General features: G+C 36.2%; 2 protein-coding genes across 4 annotated transcripts; both read right to left on the minus strand.

Moving 5' to 3' along the window:
- Positions 1–164: 164 nt before the first annotated feature.
- On the minus strand, positions 165–5,265 carry LOC149838907 (leucine-rich repeat protein 1-like). Its single transcript, XM_090006872.1, has 7 exons — positions 5,036–5,265; positions 4,681–4,813; positions 4,497–4,568; positions 3,956–4,099; positions 3,784–3,855; positions 3,599–3,670; positions 165–515 (listed from the first exon to the last, which is right to left on the minus strand). The coding sequence occupies exons 1-7, from the start codon at positions 5,112–5,114 to the stop codon at positions 446–448; spliced, it is 642 nt and encodes a 213-aa protein (XP_089862998.1). The 5' UTR covers positions 5,115–5,265; the 3' UTR covers positions 165–445.
- Positions 5,266–7,491: 2,226 nt separating this feature from the next.
- On the minus strand, positions 7,492–26,271 carry LOC149838908 (basal transcription factor complex subunit-like protein). Of its 3 annotated transcripts, none has more exons than XM_090007842.1 (11): positions 26,156–26,271; positions 25,910–26,049; positions 25,532–25,829; positions 25,405–25,451; positions 24,702–24,739; positions 24,579–24,624; positions 23,776–23,829; positions 15,714–15,779; positions 12,707–12,783; positions 9,689–9,784; positions 7,492–7,955 (listed from the first exon to the last, which is right to left on the minus strand). In XM_090007842.1, the coding sequence occupies exons 1-11, from the start codon at positions 26,184–26,186 to the stop codon at positions 7,883–7,885; spliced, it is 966 nt and encodes a 321-aa protein (XP_089863968.1). In that variant the 5' UTR covers positions 26,187–26,271; the 3' UTR covers positions 7,492–7,882. The 3 variants fall into 3 exon arrangements, with proteins under 3 accessions (XP_089863968.1, XP_089863970.1, XP_089863969.1); XM_090007843.1 differs by having other exon boundaries at positions 7,763–7,950; XM_090007844.1 differs by lacking the exon at positions 9,689–9,784 and having other exon boundaries at positions 7,742–7,955.
- Positions 26,272–26,641: the final 370 nt, after the last annotated feature.

The raw sequence follows: 26,641 nt of genomic DNA on the forward strand, positions 1-26,641 counted from the left end.
GAGAGCATTCACGATTTTTTTCTCGTGTGAGTTATTTGGACACGTTTTCAACCAAATCATTAGCATGTTCCTGTATAAAATAATTATACTTTCATTATGCAAGGATGTGTGAGAAATATCTTCAAATTTGGAAATATGAAGAAAGTGATCAAAGTGAACAGAACTGAGCGCAAACAATAACTTCTGTACTTAAGCATGGCTACAATCAAGTGACTTGCTTCACTACATGATTCAAGTATTTCCATATATCGTCTTGTTTTAAAAAGCCAAAAAGAAAAAAACAAAGTATCTACATGCCTGATTTTTTGTTTAAAACTACTCAGTGTATCCACTGTTCAGCCTATTATTCCTCTTTTTCTCCCTTTTCCTATTGAACTTTTAGACATAGGAACTCTCAGTATGTGGTATTCAAATGGAGTTGAGTTTCTCATGTAGTTTTGGCCCTTCAGCATCCAAAATCGTATGATACCAGTCCTTGAAGCTCCGGCCCATTCAGTCGACTGTTATTCTCAAAACTACAAAAGAAAGGATACATCAAATTTTAATCAGGAACAAATTAATATGGCAATTCAAGGCCAAAATATCATGGCTAACTCAGAAATTCCCACTAAATTAGCAGTTGAGAAAATAGAGAGGAATCGATAGGAATCATAAAAGCAGAAGCAATTTAACAGACATGACCCAAGTGTCTGGATGAATTCTTTTGGTGGGAACTGATTATTACGTGTCCAAACAATCATATAAGTCATTCATGAATTATGCTCTAACTGATAGCGTTTTCACAAGACAGCAAATAAATTTAATGTTGTATGAAAAGTGTTCTGGAGAACAGAAGCCGGACAATGAAACCCGATCCAAAACAGGCAGTGCCCGCTTTGAAGCAAGCATGAGATAACACGTTTCTCCACCCATGATTTAGGACCCAACCAAATAGCATAAGCCAAAATAGAAGACTGTAACTAAACTATTGTGAATACCCACAAGCTTGATTTAGCGGTTGAATATTGCAAATGAATCCTCAGCTGCTGGTAATTGGGTTAAAATATTCCACAGGTTCAAAAGATTGAAGTTAGCAATTCCTTTTGTCTTAGGTGATCAATCAGAAAGTAACAGTCAAACATTTGCAGAACAGGAAAAAATTATAATGATGAAAAATCAAGAAAAATGAAAACCAAAAACTTGCTAAAAGAATTTTGCTGAGAAACCACCTACTATAGAAAGCCTATTGCAGTACAGTCAGGTACTAATCTCTACTAGTTCTAGTTAGGGTCATTGTAGTTCTATGCATAGCCTAGCAAAACAAGCTGACTTATATCCTCCCCTGGTGCAATCTTCACCTTGAATCAACTCATTCTCATGAAATAAATATCCTGGAGCAGCAAGTCAACCTCACATCACTGGGAGCAATAATCTGGTCTAGACTTTAATCTTGTGGCTGTAGAAGTGTCCAACTGTTCTTTCTTAAGGAAGCAGCCTCACTCTTATGAGTTCAACAATGTTAGTAGCAAGTCCAATGCTTTTGCCAGGTGAGGAGAATCAGCTCTCATGACAGGTTAACAGCTCGTCAACGGGATGTTGTTCAATGGAATACAAATTATGGTATCATATAAAGTAAGGATTATTGATAAACAACTATAACTAACCTGTTGGGACGAAACAAATAACTCTTGGTGAAGAATTAATGGCCAGCAAAGGGACGTCACATATTCAATGCATGTGTCGACACCAGCTTCACTATTATAAAGGCAGAACTTTAACTAGCAACCTATGTGACAAGTCACGTGCCAAGGCCACAGTTTATTGGTATAGTCACATAAACAAAAGCAGTACACCCTTGGCAGCTATCCATTGGGAGAATATTTTCAACACAATCAAAATCATCTTTCCAAAATCACAAACTTGGTTGGTGTTCTGTATAGGAAGGAAGCAGTCACAAACTTTAATAGAAAAAAGGCAAACAAGACTTGTTTGAGATGTTGGTCTAGAAAGCACTTGTAAACATCACTTGGAAGGTGGAATGAGTCCCAGGGAAACCCACCCAGCACCTTCCACCAGTTTACTCCAATAGCTAGTGGAACTCAAAGAGAACCACATGCATCTGTTTATTTTTTAGGTAGCTGGAACACACACACACATGCATCCTTGTCTCCCCATCTTCCAGGCCCATTACCCTCAAGTATGCCATTTCATTCTTTGATGTTTAATACTTATCACTGGTAGTATCAGCATATTGAATGGGGAGAAATATGTCTAGAAGTGGACTTGGGAAAGATGGTGGAAGAAACCAAGACAATCAGTGGAAAATCCTTAACCGAAGAAGTGGGCTTGCGAAAGACAAAGGGAAAACCAACACAATGAGTTGCACATCCCTTACAAACAGTGATATGGCAGAGATGAAGATGTCATGGTAGGAATTGTTTCATTACGATAATGGTCTGTTACATAATAAAAAGAGATCTATTAAACATGTGCAAAAAGCGCATTCAGGTTGGTTTAATGGCAAGAGGAAAGAAACAACCATGCATATAAAAGGAAGAACAGATTAGTAGACAGTTAGAAAGGAGAGTTTTGAAGACATGTTGAAAGGTTCTACTTAAATTCCACAATCGTCAAAAGCAAACTTCTATCATGCACAACTGTAAAAAGCAAACTTCATCATGCACAATCATCAAGCTCATAATTCTGTTCGTGTGTGTGAAAGAAGGATTCTAACAAACAACGAATCCACAACAGCCGACATCCTGAAGGAGAAACACCATTCACTTGCCTAGATCCAAAGACAGTGCTTTACCTAGAAAAATCGGGCAAATAATGACACATAAAACTTGGAATAGAACTCAAATGAACAACCTGGAAAGAAAGGCTTTCAATGGAGTGCATTGTAATATCTCTTTATGCCTTTTTATTTGGTTTTCCATTTTCTTTTTGTTTTCTTTAAACAAAAACTTCTCTTCTGGCATAAAGATCAAGACAAGCATGAATTATGAAGGAAACACCAAAGTTTACACATGTTAGTCATCTACAAGGAATCCCATGGCATATATCAGCACCCATAAAATATTGAAACGGAAGAATCAGAACTATAAACCAATCAAGCTGAATCAAAGATGTACATTTATTGTATAAGCATACAGCCTTATGTATGTTAATTGAGGTTTCATCATTCTTCTTTTTAATGAAAAGCTTTTACTTGTATTATTCAAACAGATTATGAATACTCCAGACTGACACTTTGTTTCTTCTATCAGGAGTTCTCTGAATTCACCCGATGGATGTGTTTGCATCTTTCAGCAACTTAACTCCAGCAATTGGTACCCTTAGTCCTTCTGTATTAATTGGAAGGTTTATCTAATATCTGGTTTGAGGTAGAGAACAACCAAAAGTTTACAAGAACACAAGATCTTATCTGGGACTGGACTCGATAATTTTACAGAATCCAACAAAAGTTGAATTAAAAAATAACTGTTTATTTGTCGCATATGTTCATGTCTGACCAAGCATGCATACATTCACCAGAGTGGTTAGATGGTGAACATCAAACAATACCTTGACAGTATATAATTCCAAAATCATTAAGCAAAGCAGGAAGAATCAATACCTCTCATAAGAAAATGGAACAAAGGGTCCATCAGATGGAATCGTTCCACAAAGATCATTGTTAGAGACATCCCTGCATAGTTTTAATACTCATTATTAATGAAAAAGGCAACATTGCAGTTACGCGCACATGCATCACAGAAAAATGCAAAAACAAAAAAGAATATGCAAGGAAACTCTGCTTACAAAACTTTGAGGTTTGAAAGGGTGGTGAGCTCTCTCGGAATGGGCCCTGTGAGCCTATTATTGTTCAAACGACTAGCAAAAAAAAAAAAGTGAGCACACCCCCATGAAACTTGAGCACGCCTTTCATTGCCAAACCAACTGAAATCACACGAAAGCAGCAAAGAAGACTTACAGGAACCTCAGTGATTTCAACTTCCCAAACGACTTTGGTATCTCTCCTTCAATTTTGTTGCCGTATAAATCCAAACTAACAAGGTTCTTCAAGTTTCCCAACTCCTCAGGCAGTCTACCACCAATATTGTTCCTGTAAAGCTCCCTGAAAGAGGAAAACCCCATCTGAATAAAGCGCAGAACCAATTAAGGGCCATCAACCAAAAGGCCGCACCACACCCATTAAACATCACAACAAAGAGAACCCCAAGAAAACCAAGACATAGATTAGCAAAGTCCGCACGACTAAACTTAATGGTGTAAAATACGCAAATGGGTAAATGGCAGACCAAATCAAGAAACTAAATTCTGTAGAAATAAGCATATGGGCATGACAGATCAGACCCAATCGTAATAATCAACATGTAAAACTAACTAGATTTGTTCATCTATTTCAGAAACTCATATACTAGAACAAAATTACTGGAGAAGCGAAACAGGCCCAGATGGCAACAGGTTTAAATAACAAATGCGAATGAAGTGGAAGAGAGAACGGTACATACAGATACTGAAGATGCTCAAGCTGTCCAAGTTCAGGACCCAGATGACCACTGATATTAGAGTTTCCTAAATCCCTGAAATTTAACAAAAACAACACAAGGATGACCATATCCTCAAATTAACTGAAAACTCCAAACAGATACAACATCGCAAGAATTCCTAAGCTGCTCAAATGAGGTGACATACAATCTGATGACCCGGTTTTCAGAATCACAGGTGACATGGAACCATGTACACGGATTGACCAAAGTGGCATCCCAGCTCTGCAGCACTTTTCTAGGATCAGAAAGCCTGTCTCTCAAGGCACATAGAGCGTTTCCTGAATCAAGCCATAAAAACACCAATTCAAGCAAAATTTGTAGAAGAACCTTTCAGACAAAAGAGAAACTGGAAAGCATCAAAACATGAAAAAAGATGCCCTCTTTCTGGGAAGAAGAAAAACCCAAAAAAGCAAAAAAAAAAAAAGTCTTCCTATTGAGTGCATGTTCTCCACTTTCATCAGTAAATAAAAAAGAAAAAAGGCAGGAATTTTAGTGGGTACCTTCAGAATTGGTTGAGGAAGATGGTGAGGCCATGAAACACAAGAGAAGCAGAGGGCAGAGAACCCATTTGGCTTCCATGGCCTGTGAAACAAGAGGTATAAAAAATAAAAAATGGAGAAAGAAATTGAGGCAGCAGGAGAAAAAGCAGTGGAAGGAGAAGGTAGTAAGACGGAGAAAAGGTATATAAACCAAGGAGCGGTACGGTTTGAGAGCAGGCAGAATTCGAAGGAAAGCAAACCGAACAAAAAGAAGAAAAGTTAGCAGGCTACGTTGGACTTAACTGGCTCATATCAAAATTCAAAAGGTGTTACAGTGAGGAATAAGCGTGTGGGCCCACCACTATGACCATTTTCACTCATTCACCAACTAGCAAGTACAAAGTTACAGAGACCGTGTAGCGTGGGTAGGTGGAAAATCCTCTGGTGGCTGACACCCAACCCAATGCTTTGCCTGATGCATTAGTGCAGCACGGTTTTGGAAGCATGGGAAGTTTGGTGGGAACCTTGTTTCACGGTCATCCTGGTGCGCATGAATGAGAATCAGACGGCAAGATTGACTTCAGATTTTCTTTTTCTTGTTTTTTTTGGGGAAATTTTTATCTAGGTCTAAACTTTTGCCCTTAATTCTAAATATGGCCTCACATTTTTTCTAATTTTAAATATATGTTAAACTTTTGTGAAAACAGTCAAATAAGGACCAGGTTAATATCTATCATCTTGAGAAACGTTATCCCTTTTTTGTTTCTAGTATTATCCATCAAAAATTGAAATGTACACGTTCATTCTCATTGAAAAAAAAAAGCAAACGGTTTGAACTCTTAGGGTACGTCTGGCAGCATAATACGAATCGGACCACCCCCACAGAAACTGAATCCGTGGAAAGGGTTTGTGTTGCATTGTAGAGCCCGAGAAAATGGCACCCGCCTATGCATTTTCGCAGAAAACCCTCCCTTTTCAGTGACATGCAAACGGGCCCTTAATGATTTTCACCGTTGCGATTCGGCTTGTGATCTAACTTGAGTTAGAAAGGCTGCGTTACGGGGACAGGTCGGGTTTGGTTCAGATCCAGGAGGTACCAGACTTGGACCCAGTTTCTGGGTATGGTATCCAGTCTGAATTCGGGTCTAATAAGGTTCATCATAATAAAAACCATACCCCAACTGGATAAGAACTAAATGAATTAAACCCAGACCATACACAGTAAGACCATATGTTTTTAGCATTTTTACATTGAAAATTTGCAGGTCTTAATCAAAACTCGGGTCGGGTCCGGTCTGATATAAAACTTCACAAACTATAACCAGTTCCATGTATTAATTAGACCTTCAAGTCCAGACCCAGGTCTTAATATTTATCACCATACCCGGATCCTATAGGGTTTGGTTCAGGTCGGGTCTGGGTAAACCCTACCCCTAGTGGTGACAATATGTTAGTGGGTTTACTCGTGTCCCACATAAATCAATTTTCAAGGCGACGAAAAATCAATGCCAAATAGAACATCCCAAATATGATCCAAATGTTTTTAGATCTATGTGAATAGACAAACTCAATAATGAGAAAAACTATCGTGATTCCATTTAGTGCGCACCACCGCATGTTGTGGTGGTTCAGAACCATAAATAGGTTTTCTCATATTTTATGTATCCATACAACAGAGAAAAATTCTAAAGATCAATTTTTTTTTTCTCAAAAGCCACGTATCCATTGAAAAGTTTCCCTATATAAAAAAAACTCACATAAGAAAACTTCCCTTTCCTGTCCAAAACTAGAGTTTGCCACTGCAAGTCTGCAATCATCACTGTTACATTGCCTTGATATAATTCACACCAAAATTGAATCTTCATATCATATAAAAAGCATGGGCGGACGGCTGAAAAAGACAACAATCATTTCTCCACCTATTTTGGTGGAAACAATTTCCATACACGTGAAAATCGTACAAAAATGTGAAAATTTCTTTCTGAACATTGGAAGATTCTGGTTTCCATACTTCACAGAAAAAATTCTTATTATTTTGCCACTTAGAAAGGTGGCCAAACAGTTGAAAGATGCACAAGGAAGAACCTTCACACCTTTAAACTTGGCATCAATGATTGCATGGGCCTATTGATAGGCCTCTGTTTTTTTTTTTTAGTTACATGGAGAAACCCAAAGTACTGGTCGCAGGTAGATAATAGATTAACCCCCCAGGAGGGTAAACTCTGTGGCCAGGACACTCGGATCAGGGCTTATGTTGGGCGTAGGATTATGCAGGGAGGTGACAACCACAGGAATTGACCCTTGACCACCCATATGATAGCCAAGGTCCTCCCACTACGCCAACCCCCTTGGGGCAAACTCAACAGCTTGATCACAGAATTTTAAATAAGCAGAGGCCATCAGTTCCAGTTCTTTATGTATCCTTTTTCCAATTCATGCATTCCCAAGTAGAAGTTGAAAGCATTATCTCAGCAGCATTTTTTAACTTAAATCTTTTGGCAAAATTCTTCCCCGTGATTACATCTCCTTTGTTATGCCCCATTCGATAAGCATCAGCTCTATGGGGATTACATCCAGATTTACATGCGCAATAACTACAGTCAAAACAAATTAAAGACTAGTACAAACAAAATTTCTGAGGAAACCATCAGCCCAACTACAGTTGTGCTCAATTCTATCACATGACTGAACCTTGTGCAAATCGATGGAAGATGCGGAAGCACCATATCAAAGATTGGGCATCATCCCTGATGTACGAGATAATAACTTTGAAAAGGAAATTTTTTGGCTTCCTCGCTTCGGCAAGGGTTCCTCATAAAAAAAAGACTTTGAAAAGGAAAATCATTTTAAGTGCTTGTGAACTTGGAGTTAGGTTTCAGAACTCTTTCGCTTCTTATCTGATATCTGAGATTGATCTTGGTTGCCCTGATTGTAATCTGACCTGCCGCAGAGGAAAAAAAGAAAAAGAGATGTTACAACATATAAGGGGAAGAGGCTAGGCTAGGCAATCGTATTGCATTCCCTAATGCAGTATCTCAACGTACCCTAGTTTATAGACAATAGCGTGCACCCAAACCCCAAGGCCGAACCTACCATCTATCCTGAGGGGATATAACCATTAGGATAGCTATTTGCCTTTATGAGCAGATTGTCAGCTTTAGCCGCAACTTAATAATACTCTCTCTCTCTCTCTCTCTCTCTCTCTCTCTCTCTCTCTCTCTCTCTCTCTCTCTCTCTCTCTCTCAGTTGCATGTGTGCACACGTGTGTAACGGCGCAACAATAGTAAGGCAATCTCTCAGAGCAAGGATTTTTATGTGAAAATCATCAGCAAAATCATTTGAATTAATTTTTCCCACAAGGGCTCCGCTCATCTGATATGGGTGACTTGTGAATGTCACCAAGTTGACGGACCGTCATGAGTTCAAAACCCACAGAAGCATCCCTGGCTGCAAGGTCAAAGCTGGGTGTACTATCAGTAAGGGGGACCTTAAGGATTTTACCCACCGGAAGGAATAGTGATGGGTGAGTTTTTCCCTTAAATAGTTAAAAGCGCTAATCAGCGCCTAGGCACTAGCTTCCTAAAAGACCTAGTCGGGCTAGTCAAAACTAAAAAATAAAAATAAATTTATAATAAATTTTTAAAATTCATAGAAAATACAAATTCAACACAATTTATGAAGCTAAACTAAAGCTAAAAAAATACATAATTCATGATTGAAGCTAAAATGAAGAAAAAACACATAATTCATGAATGAAGCTAAACAGTTAAAAGTTATAACGTAATTACATTTCTAACATTCAAATCTATCTAAACAAATCTTTGTTTAGATGCATCATGTGCAGATCCACAAAGAAATATAATTATTTAAAATAAAAATACAAAATTGAAGAACTTAGATGTTTTAAATACATGACCAAAACATGATTATAATGTTTTAAACATTATAAAAAAACAATACAAAATACCAAACATGGTGGCCCCCATCCTAGGTGCCGAGCTTGTGCCTAGGTAGCCTAGGCGGAATTTTGACAACTAAGTTTTTCGCTTGGCCTAACAAAAAGAAAATCATTTTAATTTTTTCTTTTATGATTTTTAGTGGTATCTTAAAAACAGTGTATCTTGGTCACAATCTTGTGAAAACTTTGAACCAATATCTTAAAACTTGTCATCAAAAGCAACTTCAATAAGGTTTTCCCAAAGTTATGGTTATTCAGCTAATGAATCTAGTCATCACGCAGAAAATAATTTAGTGGAAGATCAGCATAGTTTCACTCTCAAGTTGTGATTTTGATCACATAAAGCTAATATTAAATTATTGTCCTTAGGTTGAACTGGAAAGCAAGAATGATTGAAATTAACAATAGAAATCAGGTTCAATATTGATATTACTGCTTTGACAACCGTACCTACATGATTGAGTATGTCTGCAAAGCAACTGAAATTGGAAAATCATAACTCCAAATATGAAAAAGTAGAAAAAAGATCTTGGCATTATAGGTAAGAGTATAGAAACAATGGTATCCCATGTGGTAAGCGGGGTCCTGTGTCAAGCTGAAGGCCCAGGATCAAATCCCTCTGCCACATGGGGTGGGTGTTCTGGTAGGGTCAGCCTAACCCCAGCGTGCCTTTAAAAAAAAAAGAGTAGAGAAACAATATAGTTTATGGTACTCACCCACAGGTTGAACATTTCTTGTGAGACTTGCAGAATATGGATAGGCAAACAGAGCAAACATAGCCCATATTAATTGTCTTTTTATGGCAAAAGCATCTGCATATACATGAGAAGTGTAATAGAAACAGCAGATATACATTAGAAGATGCATGCCAAATTTTGTTGCTGAAGAAATTAAAATGATTTCTTGTGATATTCTTCTAAAATAAGAATAATGATTAGATGGAAAATGATGCTAGGTAAACAACCAATACACACTATAAGATGCATGCCAAAATTTTCTGTTCGACATATAGATTATGTGAATCTTTTAATGACGTTTTCTGCATGACAGAGAAAGCTCATAAAAGCAAATGCAGATAAAGCAGTAAGATGTGAACATCTAAAGTTTTTAACTACAGTAGCATTTTCACCTATTACCTTGGGTAAATGGTAATAAGGTGATCAGTTTGGCCCACAATATGGTGTTCGATGAAGAAAATAAGGATCAGTCCTTTCACAAGTATATTCATCCGGTATTAGAATTTCACTGTGGGAATCTTGCTGAAGAAACAACTGAAGGAGGATTGATAACCCAAAGGATAAGCAAGAGTTCACATCTTGATGGAAGTTTGATTAGGTTAATAAACTCAAAATATGGCTCCCACATCCTTGGTGTCATGTATTTCATCCCTAATTGGGTATATGCTGATCATTGAATAACAGTATTTCTCATCATTTAGTTTGTCCGAGTACAACAGGATTGATTAGCGGTACGACTTTTCTCAAGTTCCCATTTTTTTAACTCTGTAATTGAACTTTTTGCTTATTGGTCTCTTATCAGTGTCCAACAATCCAGTTTAATTAAGGTGCCATTATGTGAATCATCCCAGTCACAGTATTTTTTCTGCCAGCAGTTGCAATTTCATCTTAGAAGATCCTCATGATTGGCATGGTCTGCAGTCATGACTCATGCCTAATAAAAAATTGTTCAACCTTCCATCTTATGCCTCAGAGCAAAGGTTCGTATGGATGTTCAGTCATGGTTCTAAGTAGTAAGTTGTACCACTGTCGTGATCTACAGGAATGTATGATGATAGAAAAAAAATACCATGTTTTGGGTGGTTATGTGGATATATTAGAAAATAATAGTCTTCATGGCCTATTTCTGATGGGTTTCTGTCTTAACGGTATGTTTTAATTTGGTCAGGCCAGGGTGTGCCAAACTTCATCATCATGACCCCAAGAGCTTAGAATTGTTTCAAATCTGCAGTTCCATGAACCTTAAGCTCAAGGCTGTGGGTGCATATTCCGAAATTAAGAGAGATGAATAACTGGAAACTTTAATATGTAACTATCAAACCATAAGAATCTGTAACAACATTGTGTTCTCAATTATTGAATTTCATTTTGTTTAGCATACCATTGCTTAGTCACCTAGTGTATATGGTCCTGTACTTGACATGCTCGGCATGGAAAGCTACGACCATGAAATCCATATCTAATTCATGCATTTTCTCGCAAGTTAAGTCAAGGTTCAGCAAGGATGGAAATTCTTAATATCTTTCCGAAGGAGTCTTCAATTAATAGCAGTGAGGTATAGATACCTTATTATAATATTAAATCTATTACAGCACCAATTAATCGTAAGAAACTGATTGGATTCAGCAACAAGACTAACATCAATACAAAAGGGTTCCCAAAGGCAAAGAATGTGGCGTGGCAGTTTGGGGAGGAATGCCAATTCCCTAGTCCCACCATTTCCATTTTGCCTTAACAGAGTAACATCAACCTAAATTATTTTTTCCTTTTCCATTCAGAAGCAGATATGTGGTTGATGGCACATTTCCTAATCTTGCTTCCTTTTGCTACTTATGAGCCTCTCAAGTTCCAACTAAATATTTTCATTGAGTTCATGGGGATTAGGGCATATCAGATCACTGGGGGACAGGGCATCACCATTGGAAATAGACAGATCACCATTAGAAGCAGAACCATGTTTGGCTTTGGACATAGATGGATAACTGTTCAAAGCAGAACCACATTTGGCATTAGACGGTTGAGAATCACCAATATGAAGAGGCTTTATTTTGCATGATAGGGTTTCAGCAATATGTGAGGCACCTCTGAGAAAGCTTGCACTGATATTCTTATCATTGTCATGTTTTATCATATGAAATACCAACATCATACAAGGTCATAATATATATACCTCTTGCATGCTAAATAGAGTTGTTTTATGTATTGCTACTGCATATCTCATCCTAATAGTGGGAACACACCTTTTAGAGCCAAAATATATGCACTCTTCGGGGTAATCCATTTCGAACCTATGAAGATGATGCATCACCATGCCACCTTATATTTAATGCTACAAGAAAAGGTTCTTTGCTATGTTTAGCTCTTTTCTATGTTTAATCCTTTAACAGAAAGAATACCAAGCAAATATGCACAACCTGGTAATAAATTCCATCAAGAATCATCATCGAAGAAAGTTTCTCAGACCCCTCCTAGGTGTGTGTACATTAAAACAGTGCAGCAAGAATGAACGACTCATAAATATACAGGGATAGCGATTTGGTGACTGAATAATGCCTGCAAGTCACGAATCACCATGGTGCTACCATGTGTGCAATTACCAGGAGTACTCAGGTAATTAATGAAAAAGAAAAATGTCAAATACTTTTGGAAAGATCCGCCACAACTTTACATGGTAGAAAAAATTATAGGCCCTTTCTCTCCAACATGAGTACACAGTCATGCCATCATTTTCCAAAATAAGTGTGTCAAAAGAAATGAGAATCATTTGATAATTTTGTGAACTTAGTAATTAGAATGTAGCACAAGATGCATTACCAGCGGAGATTCCAAATTGGCAACATAATTCAAATATAACCAAGAAATTACATGTGTAACACAATAACAAATGTATAAGAGATTGTCAAGAATTATGAACTGATAAATAACAGTCAACATATGAAAGAACAAGTACATTGCAAGAAATGCCAGTGACCAAATGACAAGTGAAGAAAAACTCACGAGGCACGAAAATCAACTCCTACTGGCTTGGGAAGTTGTAAAAATCTACGAGAATGCAAATCAGTTGCAAACACCATCTGCAAAGGTGCCAAAATATCATGTCAGCATATACAATTACTTATTCATATATTAGATCCAGATCATTAAAAAACAATCGCTTTCTGATTGTATTGCAAGAAAAGAGAGAGCAGGTGCAAAAAAGAGACTTCCTAGATAAACATTAGAAGCACCTCACAACAAATATTAAGATGAATCAAATTCCATATTTAACACAAGAAAACATTGTGACACAACACAGTAAATGAATGCTTCACAAAGGCAATGAATCATTGTCTAGTAAATGAATACTTCACACAGGCAATGAATCATTGTCATAAGATCTTGCAATAAAAATTTTGCAAGCATGTGGCTTAGCTTTTTGAAGCTGGAAAGATTCCTTATGCACATTTCATAAATATTATTTGCCAGGTGGATACCCATAAATACATAATCTAAGGAGACATTTCTTTTAACTGATATTTTCTGTACAAAAATTTAGAAATGATGAAGACATTATTACCTGATATTGATTAATCACTGTACTTATACTATATGAGTTAACCACTACAAGGCAGTTAAATCAAATCAAAATGGCAAGAAAAGATCCAAGGCACATCTTGTTCACACTATCAACCATATCAACATCTGTAACTATACTCACAAATCACAGAGAATGATCAAGGATGTCTTGGGTGGGATAGATGACAATAAGAAGATGATATTGTTAAAATGTAAACTGTAATATATATATATATATATATATTATTTAATATTATTACATTTCTTTTATTATTTTCTTTTTCTATTTTTCTTTATTTTCTTTTTTAGCATCTAGTTCAATAGAAACTAGATATTTGATCCAGTCAAGTTCCTGTTGGAACTTGACTGTGCAAATAGCTGTTGGACTTAGTCCAACAGCTATAATAAATGCTGCTACAGTCCAACGTCTCTTTTGGAGAGCTAAAAATGAGCTCTCCTCTCTCTTCCACTTTTTTGTATATATAGGGGTGAACCCCTTCAATGTAAATAACTATGCTTCTTAAGCATTTTGTTCATGAATAAAGTATTATTTATTTTTCAAGTGTTCTTCCTTTTATACCCTTTCAAGGGTCATGCTTGTAGTGTCTCCAATAGACACTTGTTTGTGAGTTATTCGTGCATTTGTTGAAGACCACCATTTCATTACATGGTATCAGAGCTACGAAATCCTTAGATCTTGAAGTGCTTCCGCCTCGATTTCCGTGCCACATTTACAAAAAGTGTTTCATCACCTTGTTCTTGGCTCAAGAAGATTTGTTTGAAGAAAGGCGAACTTGTGCTAAAAAAAATTTGGTTTTGTATCCTCTCTTATTCCCTTGTCTATTCTTTTTATTTTCTTTATATTTTTCTCTCCCTCTCCTCCTATTTATTCCTCTCTTACCCTTGTAAAAGATGGATGACAATGATAAGATCACCATCATTCCTATGAAGCTAAATGATACTAACTATGTAATGTGGGCTTCGATTATGAAGCACCACATTTGGGGAAAAGGCTTATGGGGTATAGTGGATGGTTCCGATTTGGAACCTAAACCATCTCTTACCAAGAAAGAGGGTGATAAAGAGGTTCCTCTAACGGAAGAAGAGAAGAGTAAGGCGTTAGCCACTTATGAAAAGAAATGGAAAGAGTGAAAGATAGGGCATGCAAAAATTGTGTCATGGCTCATCAATAGCATAGACATTAAAAAATGCTCTAGTCTAGCTAAGTTTGAGCATGCCAAATTTTCAAGAATAAAAAAGCGATGTTTTTACATTGAAAAGATCGTAGTAGCATATATATATATATATAGTCACTGATATTCCAAAAACAAATGGCAGTATTTCAAAAGGAAAAATATTGGCTACCCTAGTGGGTTCCAAGCCCCCTACTTGAAACTCATAAGGGGTCGTTTTGACCAAATCTGACCCCATGGATGTGTTCAACATGGTCAAAAACAGAAATAACCCTTGGAACCCACCAGGGTAGTAAACATTATCCCATTTGAAAACTCTCAAGATATGAGATAGAACTGAGGTTTGGGGATCTAGTTAACAAGATAAGTGGAATAGAGGGTAAATCCACTCAAGGGTTTATAACTTTATAGTTTATACTTCATAGTGTAACCAATTTTGCACTTAGCAGTCGGGTGTGTGAAAGAAATTAGTGGCGAGTAATACTGGAGGAGATGACAGTTAAACAGGACTATCATCACTTCAGCTTGCCTGTTTCTCTTAGCAAATTTCAGGATATGGATATTTATTGCAAGCATTGCAACAAAAATTACCAGTTACATGCATGCGCGCACACACATATACTGGTTTATTCATCACTCCTATAATCTAAAATCTTGCGATAAGCATTATAAGATATAACACATAACTACAAATAGTTAAATCATGCACTCAAATTTTAAAGATGCGCTAAACCTAACAAAGAATAACAAACAATAATGATTGATAATATTCAAAAAAGAAACAAATATGAAGCTTCCCAATTTGTCAATCCTACAGATTGGAAATAACATGTATTGCATTATTATGGTGCTCTAAAAGTGCCAAACTAAACAGAGGGCATCCCTTAGTCCACACATGCACGCGCACACACACATACTGCAGACACAACCTCTTGTGCCTGCGCACATGCACATGCACGTGCCCTGCACCTATCCTGCACAGGACCATGCGCACACACATGCACATGCATGCATGCTAGTAATAGCTGTTTATATACATGCTATAGAAAGGAAAAAAACTACATTCTGTATGTCCTAACCAAAATTATGGTCTTAAGAGCAACATTTCAAGAAAACGAATACTCATGATGAATACCCAAGCAGCATATGTTTCAAATGGCATCTAAAAAAATTAAAACATACAATTCAACTGGTATAAAAAAAGTTGTATTTAGAAGATGGCCTTGAACAGTCTTGACTTTAAGTACATTACATACCGTAAGGTACTGAAATAGCCCATCTAATTGTGGCTTCAAATACACTCCTCCTGTCATGAACGAAGCCTGCAGTTCAAGTTTTAATGAGAATAACCACTATAAGTGAAAGAAAGACTATGCATGCAGCAACAACCATTGCCTAGGCAAGAAAACCAACAAATGTACTCATATTAGCAGCCGACTGGCATCTAATACAGCCCAATTGTTAGATAGGTAAGAATTTAACAGTTCATAACAAATTGTTCCAGCACTTTTCTACTGTGAGGATGAATTGCAAATCCACTGAAAATGGAGAAAGCACATGAAAAACTAGCTGATGCGCATTTCTTCATATGGATGCACATATGTAAATATTGAGCTGAGTGCATAACTACAGAAAAATTTTGTATGTCTCTGTGAATTCATTTAGTGGCCATGAATAGCCTGTGACATGCATATGTGAAAACATTCATGAGATTCTAACAGAGCAGTAATTTTGGCCCTCGTGTTTGGACACAGATACTTGTTGATTGGGTTTACAAAGGTTTAGTACTCCTTCAGTCATGCTCATTAACAGACATGTAAAAACTGGATCAGTTAGAGTCACACTATGTTGACTGTGAAATGAAACAATCACAATGCCAACAAAGGGCTACACAAGTGCACAATCACAATATGGTCTCTAATGGACCGAATCCAGTCTCACAAAAGAGATAACAAACTTCACAAGAACACAATGTAAAATAAATGCTTTTTTATATTCACACAAATATGCTCAAAAGCATACCTAAATACTTTACAAGAGGCCTTATATATAGAGCATAACATACAGCAAAAAGGGCTGAGAAGGGAGGCAGTCCAACAGTCGGTCAGAAATATGACCGTTGGGAGCAGTCCAACGACTAGTTGGACTGCTTCCCAACAGTACAAAAAACATAATTTAAATAAAAAGCAAAAATAAATAAAAGAAAAACTAAAAGGACAATACAATCCATATTGGATTGTATTTATTACAACATATACAATGACCAAAATACCACTGATATATATATATATATATATATATATATATATATATATACAATGTATTTTAACACTCCCTCAACTCTCCCTCAAACTTACGATGAGATTACCAAAAGTTTGTTAAGAAGAAACAAAAATCGAGATAGAGAAAGAGTTTTGATGAAGTCCGTAATATGAAACTCAGACTGAACATATGGTAAAGTAATCATCCCCTTTGAGTATTCATCTTGAACATAGTGGCAATCCATCTCGATATGCTTTGTTCTTTCATGAAATGTATGGTTGCTAGCTATATATATGGCACTTTTGTTGTCACAGCATAACTTTGAAGGTTCTGAAACATTAACACCCATGTTTAAAAGTAAGGATCTCATCCACAGACCTCAGTTGTTGTTGTAGTCATCGCCCTATATTAAGCTTCTTTGGAGGATAAGGACACTTTCTTCTGCTTTTTGCATCTCCAAGAAATGAGGGAATCACCTACAAACACACAGAAACCTATGGTTGAGTGTCGGTTATTGATATCTCCTCCCCAATGAAAATCAGTATAATGGGATTTAAAGATGCTGAAGAAGATAAAAATAGCTCTTTAGATATTGTCTTCTCGATGTATCAAACTATTCTTAATACAACACTAATGTGAATAGATGTAGGCGTATGTTGAAACTGACTTGCAGTATGTATTGCATGCACAATATCCGGTCTAGTAATGGATAAGCACATTAGTGACCCGATAAGTTGCCTATAAGAAGTTGGATCATCTAGTAAAACTCTGTCTTCAGCTCTTATTTTAGCATTTATTACTTTAGGAGTTGCAACATATTTTGTGTTTGTGATTCTCGATTGTGCAATAATATCAGTTGCAAACTTTATTTGAGACAAAATGTATCCTCTTTGAAAATATGCTACTTAATACCTAAAAAATATCTCAAAAAACCAAAGTCAGTCATATCAAAAGATTTTTTAAGCATAATTTTAATTTCTTCAATTTTCCTTTGATCATTCATAGTGATAATCATATCATCAACATTAAAGAGCAAAACAATAAGCGATGTACTTGTAGATCTTACAAAAAGTGCAGTGTCAGTATAACAGGATTTAAATCTAAAATTAATCATAGTTCCACTAAACCGATCATACCATGCTTTAAGGGCTTGTTTAAGCCCATATAAAATCTTTCAAGACAAAGAACCATACTATTTGCAATAGTCAGACCAGGGTAAGGATCCATGTAAACTTCTTCATTTAAATTTTCATTTAAGAAAGCAATCTTGACATCTAACTGATATATAAGTCATTTCCTAATGGATGCTATTGCAACTAAAGTCCAAATGGTGGTTATGTGGGCAATTGGGGCAAAGATTTCCTCATAATCTATACAATATACTTGGGAATATCCTTTTACAACTAATCTTGCTTTATATCTTTCTAGATATTCATCACTCTTTTTTTTTACCTTAAATACCCATCTACATCCTATTGTCTTCTATTCCTTAGGAAGATGTTGGATTTCCCAAGTATGGGCCTTATGTAGAGCATCTAATTTTATTTTCACAGCTTCTACCCATTCTCTTATGTTTTTGGCTTCCCTATAGTTGAATGGTTCATGATATGAGTGAATTGCTAGAAGACATGCCCTATAGTTTGGGGAGAATGATTCATAAGAGAAAAAACTATTTGGCGGTCTAGATTCTTCTAACACTAGATTCTTCTACATTTGTTGGTTGACTATACTTCTCAAAAGCACATAGATGCTCCCCATTATCACATCGAGAGTATTGTATAATGTTATTAGTCGGTTCTCTTTCTTCACCTGATTCATCATTTGACTCAACATTATCATTAAATTTATCATCATTTTCAATGTTGGATTTAGGCAATAAGTCAAACAAGAAGGCATACTCGGATTCTTAGTTTTTTCAAGATCAAATCATTTTTCTTTTTCAAGAAATGTTATATTTCTAGATACATAAAGTTCATCATTTTTAGAATCATAGCATCGATAGCCTTTTTTATTTTCAGCATACCCAAGAAAAACACATTCAATAGCTTTAGGAGAGAGTTTGTTATACTTTTCAAGAAGTACAAAACACTTACATCCAAAAACCCTTGATCTTTTCAAATCAGATGAAATCTTAATGAGTTTTTCAAATGGAGATTTGTTTTCTAAAATTTGAGAAGACATTATATTTATTAAATAAATCGCGGTGAGGAAGGCTTTGGCCCAAAACTTCTTTTGAAATAAGTAGAGTCCTAGTAGTTTTAATAATATGACGATGTTTTATTTCAGAAATTTCATTTTGTCGGGGGGTCCCTGGATAAGATTTTTGATATAAAATACCATGGGTTTTTTAGATATGATTGGAAATCATTTGAAAAAAACTCTCCCTCCGAGTCGGAGAGGAAGGTCTTAATATTTGTTTTGAATTGATTTTTAACAAGAATATGAAAATTTTTAAAACACAAAAAAACTACGAATTTAAGTCTAAAGAAGTAGATTCAAGTGTGTCTACTAAAATCATCTATCAAGTAACATAGTATGAATAACCACCTTTAGACATAACAGGAGCGGGACCCATACATCCAAATGCACTAATTCAAAATTTTCATTAGTTAAGAAAGTTCTAGACCCAAAAGGTATCATTTGCATTTTTTCAAGTACATAATCTTCACATACGAATTGTTTTTTCTTACAAAAATTTTTCAAAAACGAAAAAAGAGATAGTTTGGATACACTTTGATGTCCTAATCTTTTAGGTCAAAGATTCAAATTAATTTCTTGGATATGGTTACAAAAAGATTCTTTAGGTAGACATAAAGAGTCCATATAGTAAAGGTCTCCGCTTCTATGGCCTTGCCCAATCAGCTTCCCTAGGGATCCTGCATCCAACAATCCTTAGATGAGAATAATACTTTACACCCATAATCGAAAATTTGAGAAACCGAAAAAAGATTTAAATCAAGTTTTGGAATAGCCCTAACATTTGGAACAAAGAATTTTTTTAATCATTATTAAGATTTTCTATACTTTTAACTCTTAAAGAAGTACTATCAACGGTTGACACACATGAAAAATATGAATTAGTACAATCGGATACTAAGGACTCGTTATGAGTCAAATGAAAAAAGCTCCCTAATCCAAAATCCAAGAAAACTTACTCGGAAGAGAAGAGACTGCGGCACCATATATAAAGGGAGTGGCTTTTAGTATTTGTGAAATGGCTTCCACAATTTGAGCAATTGTCAAATCATTGAAGTTGCTCACTTTCTTTGATTCTTGAGATTCTTCACTTACCGTGACCACCTTTTTGAGTTTGAGACAATCAAGTCTTATGTGTCCTGGTTCTTTATAATAGTGACAAGTAATTTTTCCTCTCTTATATCCTCCTTCGTATCCTCCCTCATTATGTCCTTCACTATATCCTCCTCCATTAAATTTTTTCTCAAAGTGGGGAGGTTTATAAGTTTTTACAAAACTTTCAAGTCTTGATACGGCAAGCACCTCATCACTAGACTTGTGCATTTCAAGTCTAGTTTCTTCTTGATATATTTGGGCAAGAACATCACTTATAGAAGGAGTCTAGGTCCTATAAAGTAAAGAGGACCTAACTTACTCAATTTTTTGTCGAAGACCATATGGAAAAGATAAAAGATTTTTTCTTTCAACTTGTTGTTTTCTCATCTCAATAGTTGAACCTTCCCGTTTTGGTTCCAACATAGTCAACTCATCCCAAATAGGAGATAAGAGACCATAAAAATTTCTTGCACTCTTATCTCCTTGATTGGCAGTGCGTACTTTAGAGATAATATAGTCTAGCCATATCCTCTTAGATGAATGTGTTATTTAAGAAGATCCATGCATCACATGTTCTTTTGAACTTAATGATGTTAATTGCAATATTGAACTCCATGGTATTCATAAACCTTGAGAGTATTTGAGCATTGTTGGCCTCTCAATCTTCCATTTTTCTTGGTATTCTTGCAAAGCCTTCTCTTTTTCTTCTTCAAAGAAGACTTTGACTTGATCTTCTTCTCTTCTTGTTAGCTTTAGTTGAGGTTCATTAGTGGTTTCACTAACAAAACCCCAAAGCTTTTTTCCCTTGATATGGGTTTTCATTGTGATAGCCCACAACAAGTAATTGTTTTCGTTGAGCTTGTAGGAGATGATGGAGGCGGATTCCCTTTAATCCATATTAAAGAAATAAACTTATGGTTGAAAGACAAAGTTTGAAAACCACCACCACCACAAAGCGAGCACAACCAAGATAATTTTCAACACTACAAGAGTTGAAGGCTCTAATACCATGATATGAAACAAGAAGTGCACAATCGCAATGCCAACAAAGGGCTACACAAGTGCACAATCGCAATATAGTCTCTAATGGACTGAATACAATCTCACAAAAGAGATAACAAGCTTCACAAGAACACAATGTAAATAAATGTTTTTCTGCATTCGCACAAATATGCTCAAAAGCTACCTAAATACTTTACAAGAGGCTCTATCAGTGTTGTGAAAAGCGTTGAGGCGTAGCGAGGCACAAGCCTCGAGGCGTAAAGCGCAAGCCTCAAATATTTTTTTTGAAAACTTTAAAAAAATTATAAAAAAAATATCTAAAAATATAAATAAATAAATAAATGCTTTATTGATGAAATAACAACCAATAAGAAATAGAAAATCTCAAATAAGTACTAAAAATATGAGATTAACATATAAAAGTAACTAAAAACTGATTACATAACTGGAAAATATATGAGATTAACCGAAAAAGTTAAAATATACTAAGAAACTGATTACATAACTGGAAAATATATGAGATTAACCGAAAAAAGTTAAAATATACTAAGAAACTGATTACATAACTGAAATAACTGAAAAATATATGAGATTAACCTACAAAAGTTAAAATATATGAGATTAACATATAAAAGTAACTAAAAAACTGATTACATAATTGGAAAATATATGAGATTAACCAACAAAAGTTAAAATATATGAGATTATTCTAAAAAATACGAGATTAACATATAAAACTAGTAACTAAAAAACTGATTACATAACTGGAAAATATATGAGATTAACCTACAAAAGTTAAAATATATGAGATTATTCTAAAAAATATGAGATTAACATATAAAAGTAACTAAAAACTGATTACATAACTGGAAAATATATGAGATTAACTAACAAAAGTTAAAATATACTAAGAAACTGATTACATAACTGAAATAACTAGAAAATATATGAGATTAACCTATAAAGTTAAAATATATGAGATTATTCTAAAAAATATGAGATTAACATATAAAAGTAACTAGAAAATTGATTACATAACTGGAAAATATATGAGATTAACCAACAAAAGTTAAAATATAGTAATATACTAAGAAACTGATTACATAACTGAAATAACTGAAAAATATATGAGATTAACCTACAAAAATCTTGTTGATCATGTCTCAGAAATCTTGTTGTAAAAAAATAAAAATTAAAAATTTTGTGCCTCAGGCTTGCGCCTTGAGGCACAGAGGGCCGCGCCTTTTGCGCCTCACGGCGCATTTTTGATAACACTGGGCTCTATATATAGAGCATAACATACAGAAAAAAGGGCTAAGAAGGGAGGCAGTCCAACAGTCGTTGGACTGCCTCCAATGGTTACGACTTATGGGAGCAATCCAACGACTAGTTGGACTGCTCCCCAACAGTCCAAAAAAAATAATTTAAATAAAAAGCAAAAATAAATAAATAAAAACTAAAAGGACAATGTAGTCCCTATTGGACTGTATTTATTACAATATATACAATGGCCAAAATACCCTTATATATATATATATATATATTTATACAATATACATATATCAGGTGTATATATACATATACAATGTATTTTAACACTGAAGGGTCTTGGTTGTGAACCAAGGTTACCAGAAATGCTATAGGACTCGAGGAAGCGTGAAACACATCACTTTCGAAACACGCGGGGAAACGACCCTTTTAAATGGGAATCATGCTTCCCATTTCGCTTCTTGTTCGCTTTTCGCTTGCTTGTCACTTGCTTCCCACTCGCTTCCCAATATCAGGAAGTAAATTTTCTTTTTTTTTTTTTTGGGGGGGGGGCTTGGAGCCTTTAACAAATTTTTTTTTTTGCCCAATATTGGGAAAACTCGATTCCTATTTGCTTTCCACTCGAATCCTAGGTCGCTTCCGGTTCGCTTTCCTTTTCACTTTCGAGACGATTCTCGATTCGCTTCTAAGTCGTCTCTTGCTTCCCACTTCCTAAAATTTTAGGAGTGTCTCACTTCCCACTTCCTGCTCTGGCTTCCTCAACTAACAACTCTGTTTTGAACCATACAGGGGGCTATCCCTAGAGGCATCTTGGATTTGAAGCATACTGGGGAGGTTATTCCCAGCTTGGCTAAATAATAATGACAATAATAGTATAATACTAATAGCGACAACAACAATGATAACAATAATAACAATGAATATTATGGCAATTATATTGCTATCTATGTCACAGGGATTCGGCCAGCAGGGTGCCGCACCTGCGTCGATGTGACAAAAGTGTGGGTGCGGGTGCGGCACCCGGTGCAGTCAAGCCGACCCTGGGTGCGGTCATAAATGTCCAAATCTGGACTTAAAAAAAAATATTGTTAAAAATTAGTGTCACTGCTGTTAACTGTTAAAAATTATATATATATATATATATATATATATATATATATATATATATATATATATATATATATATATACCCTCCCTCACCCCCACACCCAAGTTTTTTCAAAGTGCCGCATCGCTGCACCCGCACCTATGTGACATAGATTGCTATTAATAACAAAGAAAAGAAGAAGACAGTGCACATGTTCATGGCCAAACTCAGAGTGCAAGCAATACACAACTGCATACATGTAAATGCACAAGCATGTGATGTCCACAAATGCAAGAGCAAAAATAAAGCATGCAACTGCAAATATGACATTAATTATGAATGAGTTTTGACTGGGTAGCACAAGGAAGGAACATAGTCATCCAGTGAAAATTAATCTGTGACATTACCTGCTGCAGAAAGGCAGAATGCTGGTTACCCATAACACAGGAATCTATTGGTACCTAGCATGTTGGTGAAAATATAAAGTAAGAATCCAGATTCGAGCTTCGTCTAGCATGAAGAATGTTTATTATTTATAAATGAAGTAGGATGAATCAATTCTTTTTATAAACGATGACAGTAGAACAAGTTGCAAGAGTCTAAGTTGTGCCAAAAAGCTAACATTAGACAACGATGGTTAGATACCAATCAATACTTTCAATCAACTTAGTGGCTTCAATTTGGCAAGCACATCATTTTGGTTCCATATCATCTTATTTGTCTTCATTTTCTTTCTTTCAGAAGATTTAAGAGTACCATCAGCTCCATGTTTATTAATCCAAAAACCAAAAGGAAAAGACAAACAAAAGATGCGTTGAAATACCAAAAAACTTTCCAGAACATATTTTTTCACAACTTCCCAAACGAGACTGTTGCATTTCATTTCTTGGTATGAGTAAAAACTGTAGATCCTTGAGAAGTCGAAACATAAAATCTTAAACAAAGAAAAAACAATTTCCCAAAAAAATACTGAATATTCTTATAATAGGCAAGCACAAGCATAGTCATGTAGACTAAGACTACTGCAATATAATTTCAAATACCAGGTTGCACATATACTGCAAGAATATAATTTATACAGATACATCATTCTTTTCTAGTGATGCACTCTGTTATTATAAACTAGCGATTTGTCTCTAAACAAATTTATGAGGTGATATAACAAATAATGCATTTAAATTTGATGTGATGATTATTATGAATTGAATACCATGGAGCGTTGTGCCGAGAAAATTGCATTCATAACCGCAACATATCTGCCAAGTTACCAGCTTAGAATGGAGAATGATAAGCAATCATGAAAAATTGCAGGATGTGCGTGAAAGGGCATTACTGTTCTGGTGCATCAGGAGCAGCCTGAAAACATAAAATCTGCTCAAGATGTCAGTAAATGACAAACATGAATCTCACCTAAAACTGAAACCTCTGAATCACAAAAGTAACAATTCCGATTAAAATCTATTCATAAACCAAAAAAAGGTGGCCATGGGAGAGAGCAAAATAACGCACAGGGAGAAAACCAAAAAAAGAAAGAAAAAGAGAGAGAGATCTGGAACAATGTCACATTGTGCAAGATTTGCTGCACAGGTGTAACAGTATGATATGCTTTTTATTCATACGAAGTAGGACGATTTCAGAAGTTGCATTTTTGGAGTACAATGCAATTCACCAACTAATCCTACTTTTCTGGATGCTAATACAGAATGCACTTGCTTATCCAGAAAACCAGGACAATCTGGGATATTGCATTGAATGCAATATCCAATTTGTTCCGGTAGCCAGGACCAATTGATGGATGCAACCACCACCAAACTCTAGAGGCAATTTTCAGAACACAGTCATAGCCAAGCCATTATTTTAATGAACCTATGGTTGTGCTTCTTCCTTAAGGATTCATAGCCAGTTCTATGACGTAATAATATGAAGGCAAATGAAATTGATGCATCCAATTTCTACAAACCACACACCAAACCCAATCGATATCAACATAGAAGATCACATTGCTCGAATCAGTTGAAAGAGTAGCAAATACTTACCCTAGGGTGCGGATGGATCGGTCCAGACCGAAATAGTCTCTGAATGTCTAAACCAAGTAGTCGGAACAAACAAACACACAAAGAAGCAGAATCCAAGAAACCCAACCCCCACAAACAAACAGGATACAACAAAGTGCCAATGACAGCGAGCCCGACACGAGCGAATGGACTTTCCCCGATGTCAGGGCGTCGATCTTGGCCAACCTTCGATCCACGGTGACGAACTCCTCGAGTTTCTGCAGGATTGTCGACGAATGATCTGAGAGCGCACCCGCATTCTTGTTCTGCCTCTTCGCGGAAGCAGGGATTACGTCTGTGGGCGACGAGGAATCGAATATGTAGTCACAGGAATTGACGCCGGTGGCGATGACGACGACTTGATTGAGTTGGTTGAGAAGAAGGATCGAATTCAAGAACGGCAGAACCTAATGAATCAACAAACAAGCCCGATTGAGTCGAACCGAATCAGGAAAAAAAAGAGAAAAAAGCGAAGGGGAGTGCGGACGTGGCTCAAGAACAAGGAGAAGGCGGAGCTCTTGGTGGTGGTGGCGGAGGGAAGGTTTCCGCTCCCATCAGTGGTGGTGGGGATCGAACTCCAGAAGTGAGGGTTGGTATCGAGCAAAACCATGACGAGGCTCACGTCGTCTGGTGGAAAACATCAAACAAGATTACCACAAATGAGGGAAGACGAAACAAGAACGAAAGAAATTGAAGCCGTTGTCACGAATGGCCGGAAAGGTGAAGATGGTACCCGAGTATAGCTTCGATTGGGTGGACTCCATCGCAGAAGGGTTGCAGAAATCGCAGAGAGAGAGAGAGAGAGAGACGTCAGGTCGCTAAAGCTCGGTGATCATGTGTCGGGTCTGAATTTCGATCCCAATTAAGAGCACGCTTACTTGTGACTTTCATTTAGGGATGGCAGTGGACCGGGGCGGGGGACAAGGTCTCCACCCCGCCCCGACTCAAAATCCTGTCCTCCATTCTCGCACGTGTTTTTATTTTAACCTCAATTCTCGTTTCATGTCTTGGGTCTCCGGTTCAAACGTGCAAATAGATTACTTAAATAAAATTTACACTTTTTTATTAAACATGGATGAATATTTGGTTTGTAATTAAATTTTCTTGATCATATTATTTTAAGGTCCAAATCTGGATCAGATTGGAACCCCATAACCTCTATAGGATCCACACTCACAAGATCCATGAGAGAGAGATCAACAAGTAGAATCGATTCTAC

Source organism: Nuphar pumila, chromosome 5 (genome assembly GCF_984573655.1).
Source record: "Nuphar pumila chromosome 5, dmNupPumi1.hap1.1, whole genome shotgun sequence".
Classification (NCBI taxonomy): domain Eukaryota; kingdom Viridiplantae; phylum Streptophyta; class Magnoliopsida; order Nymphaeales; family Nymphaeaceae; genus Nuphar; species Nuphar pumila.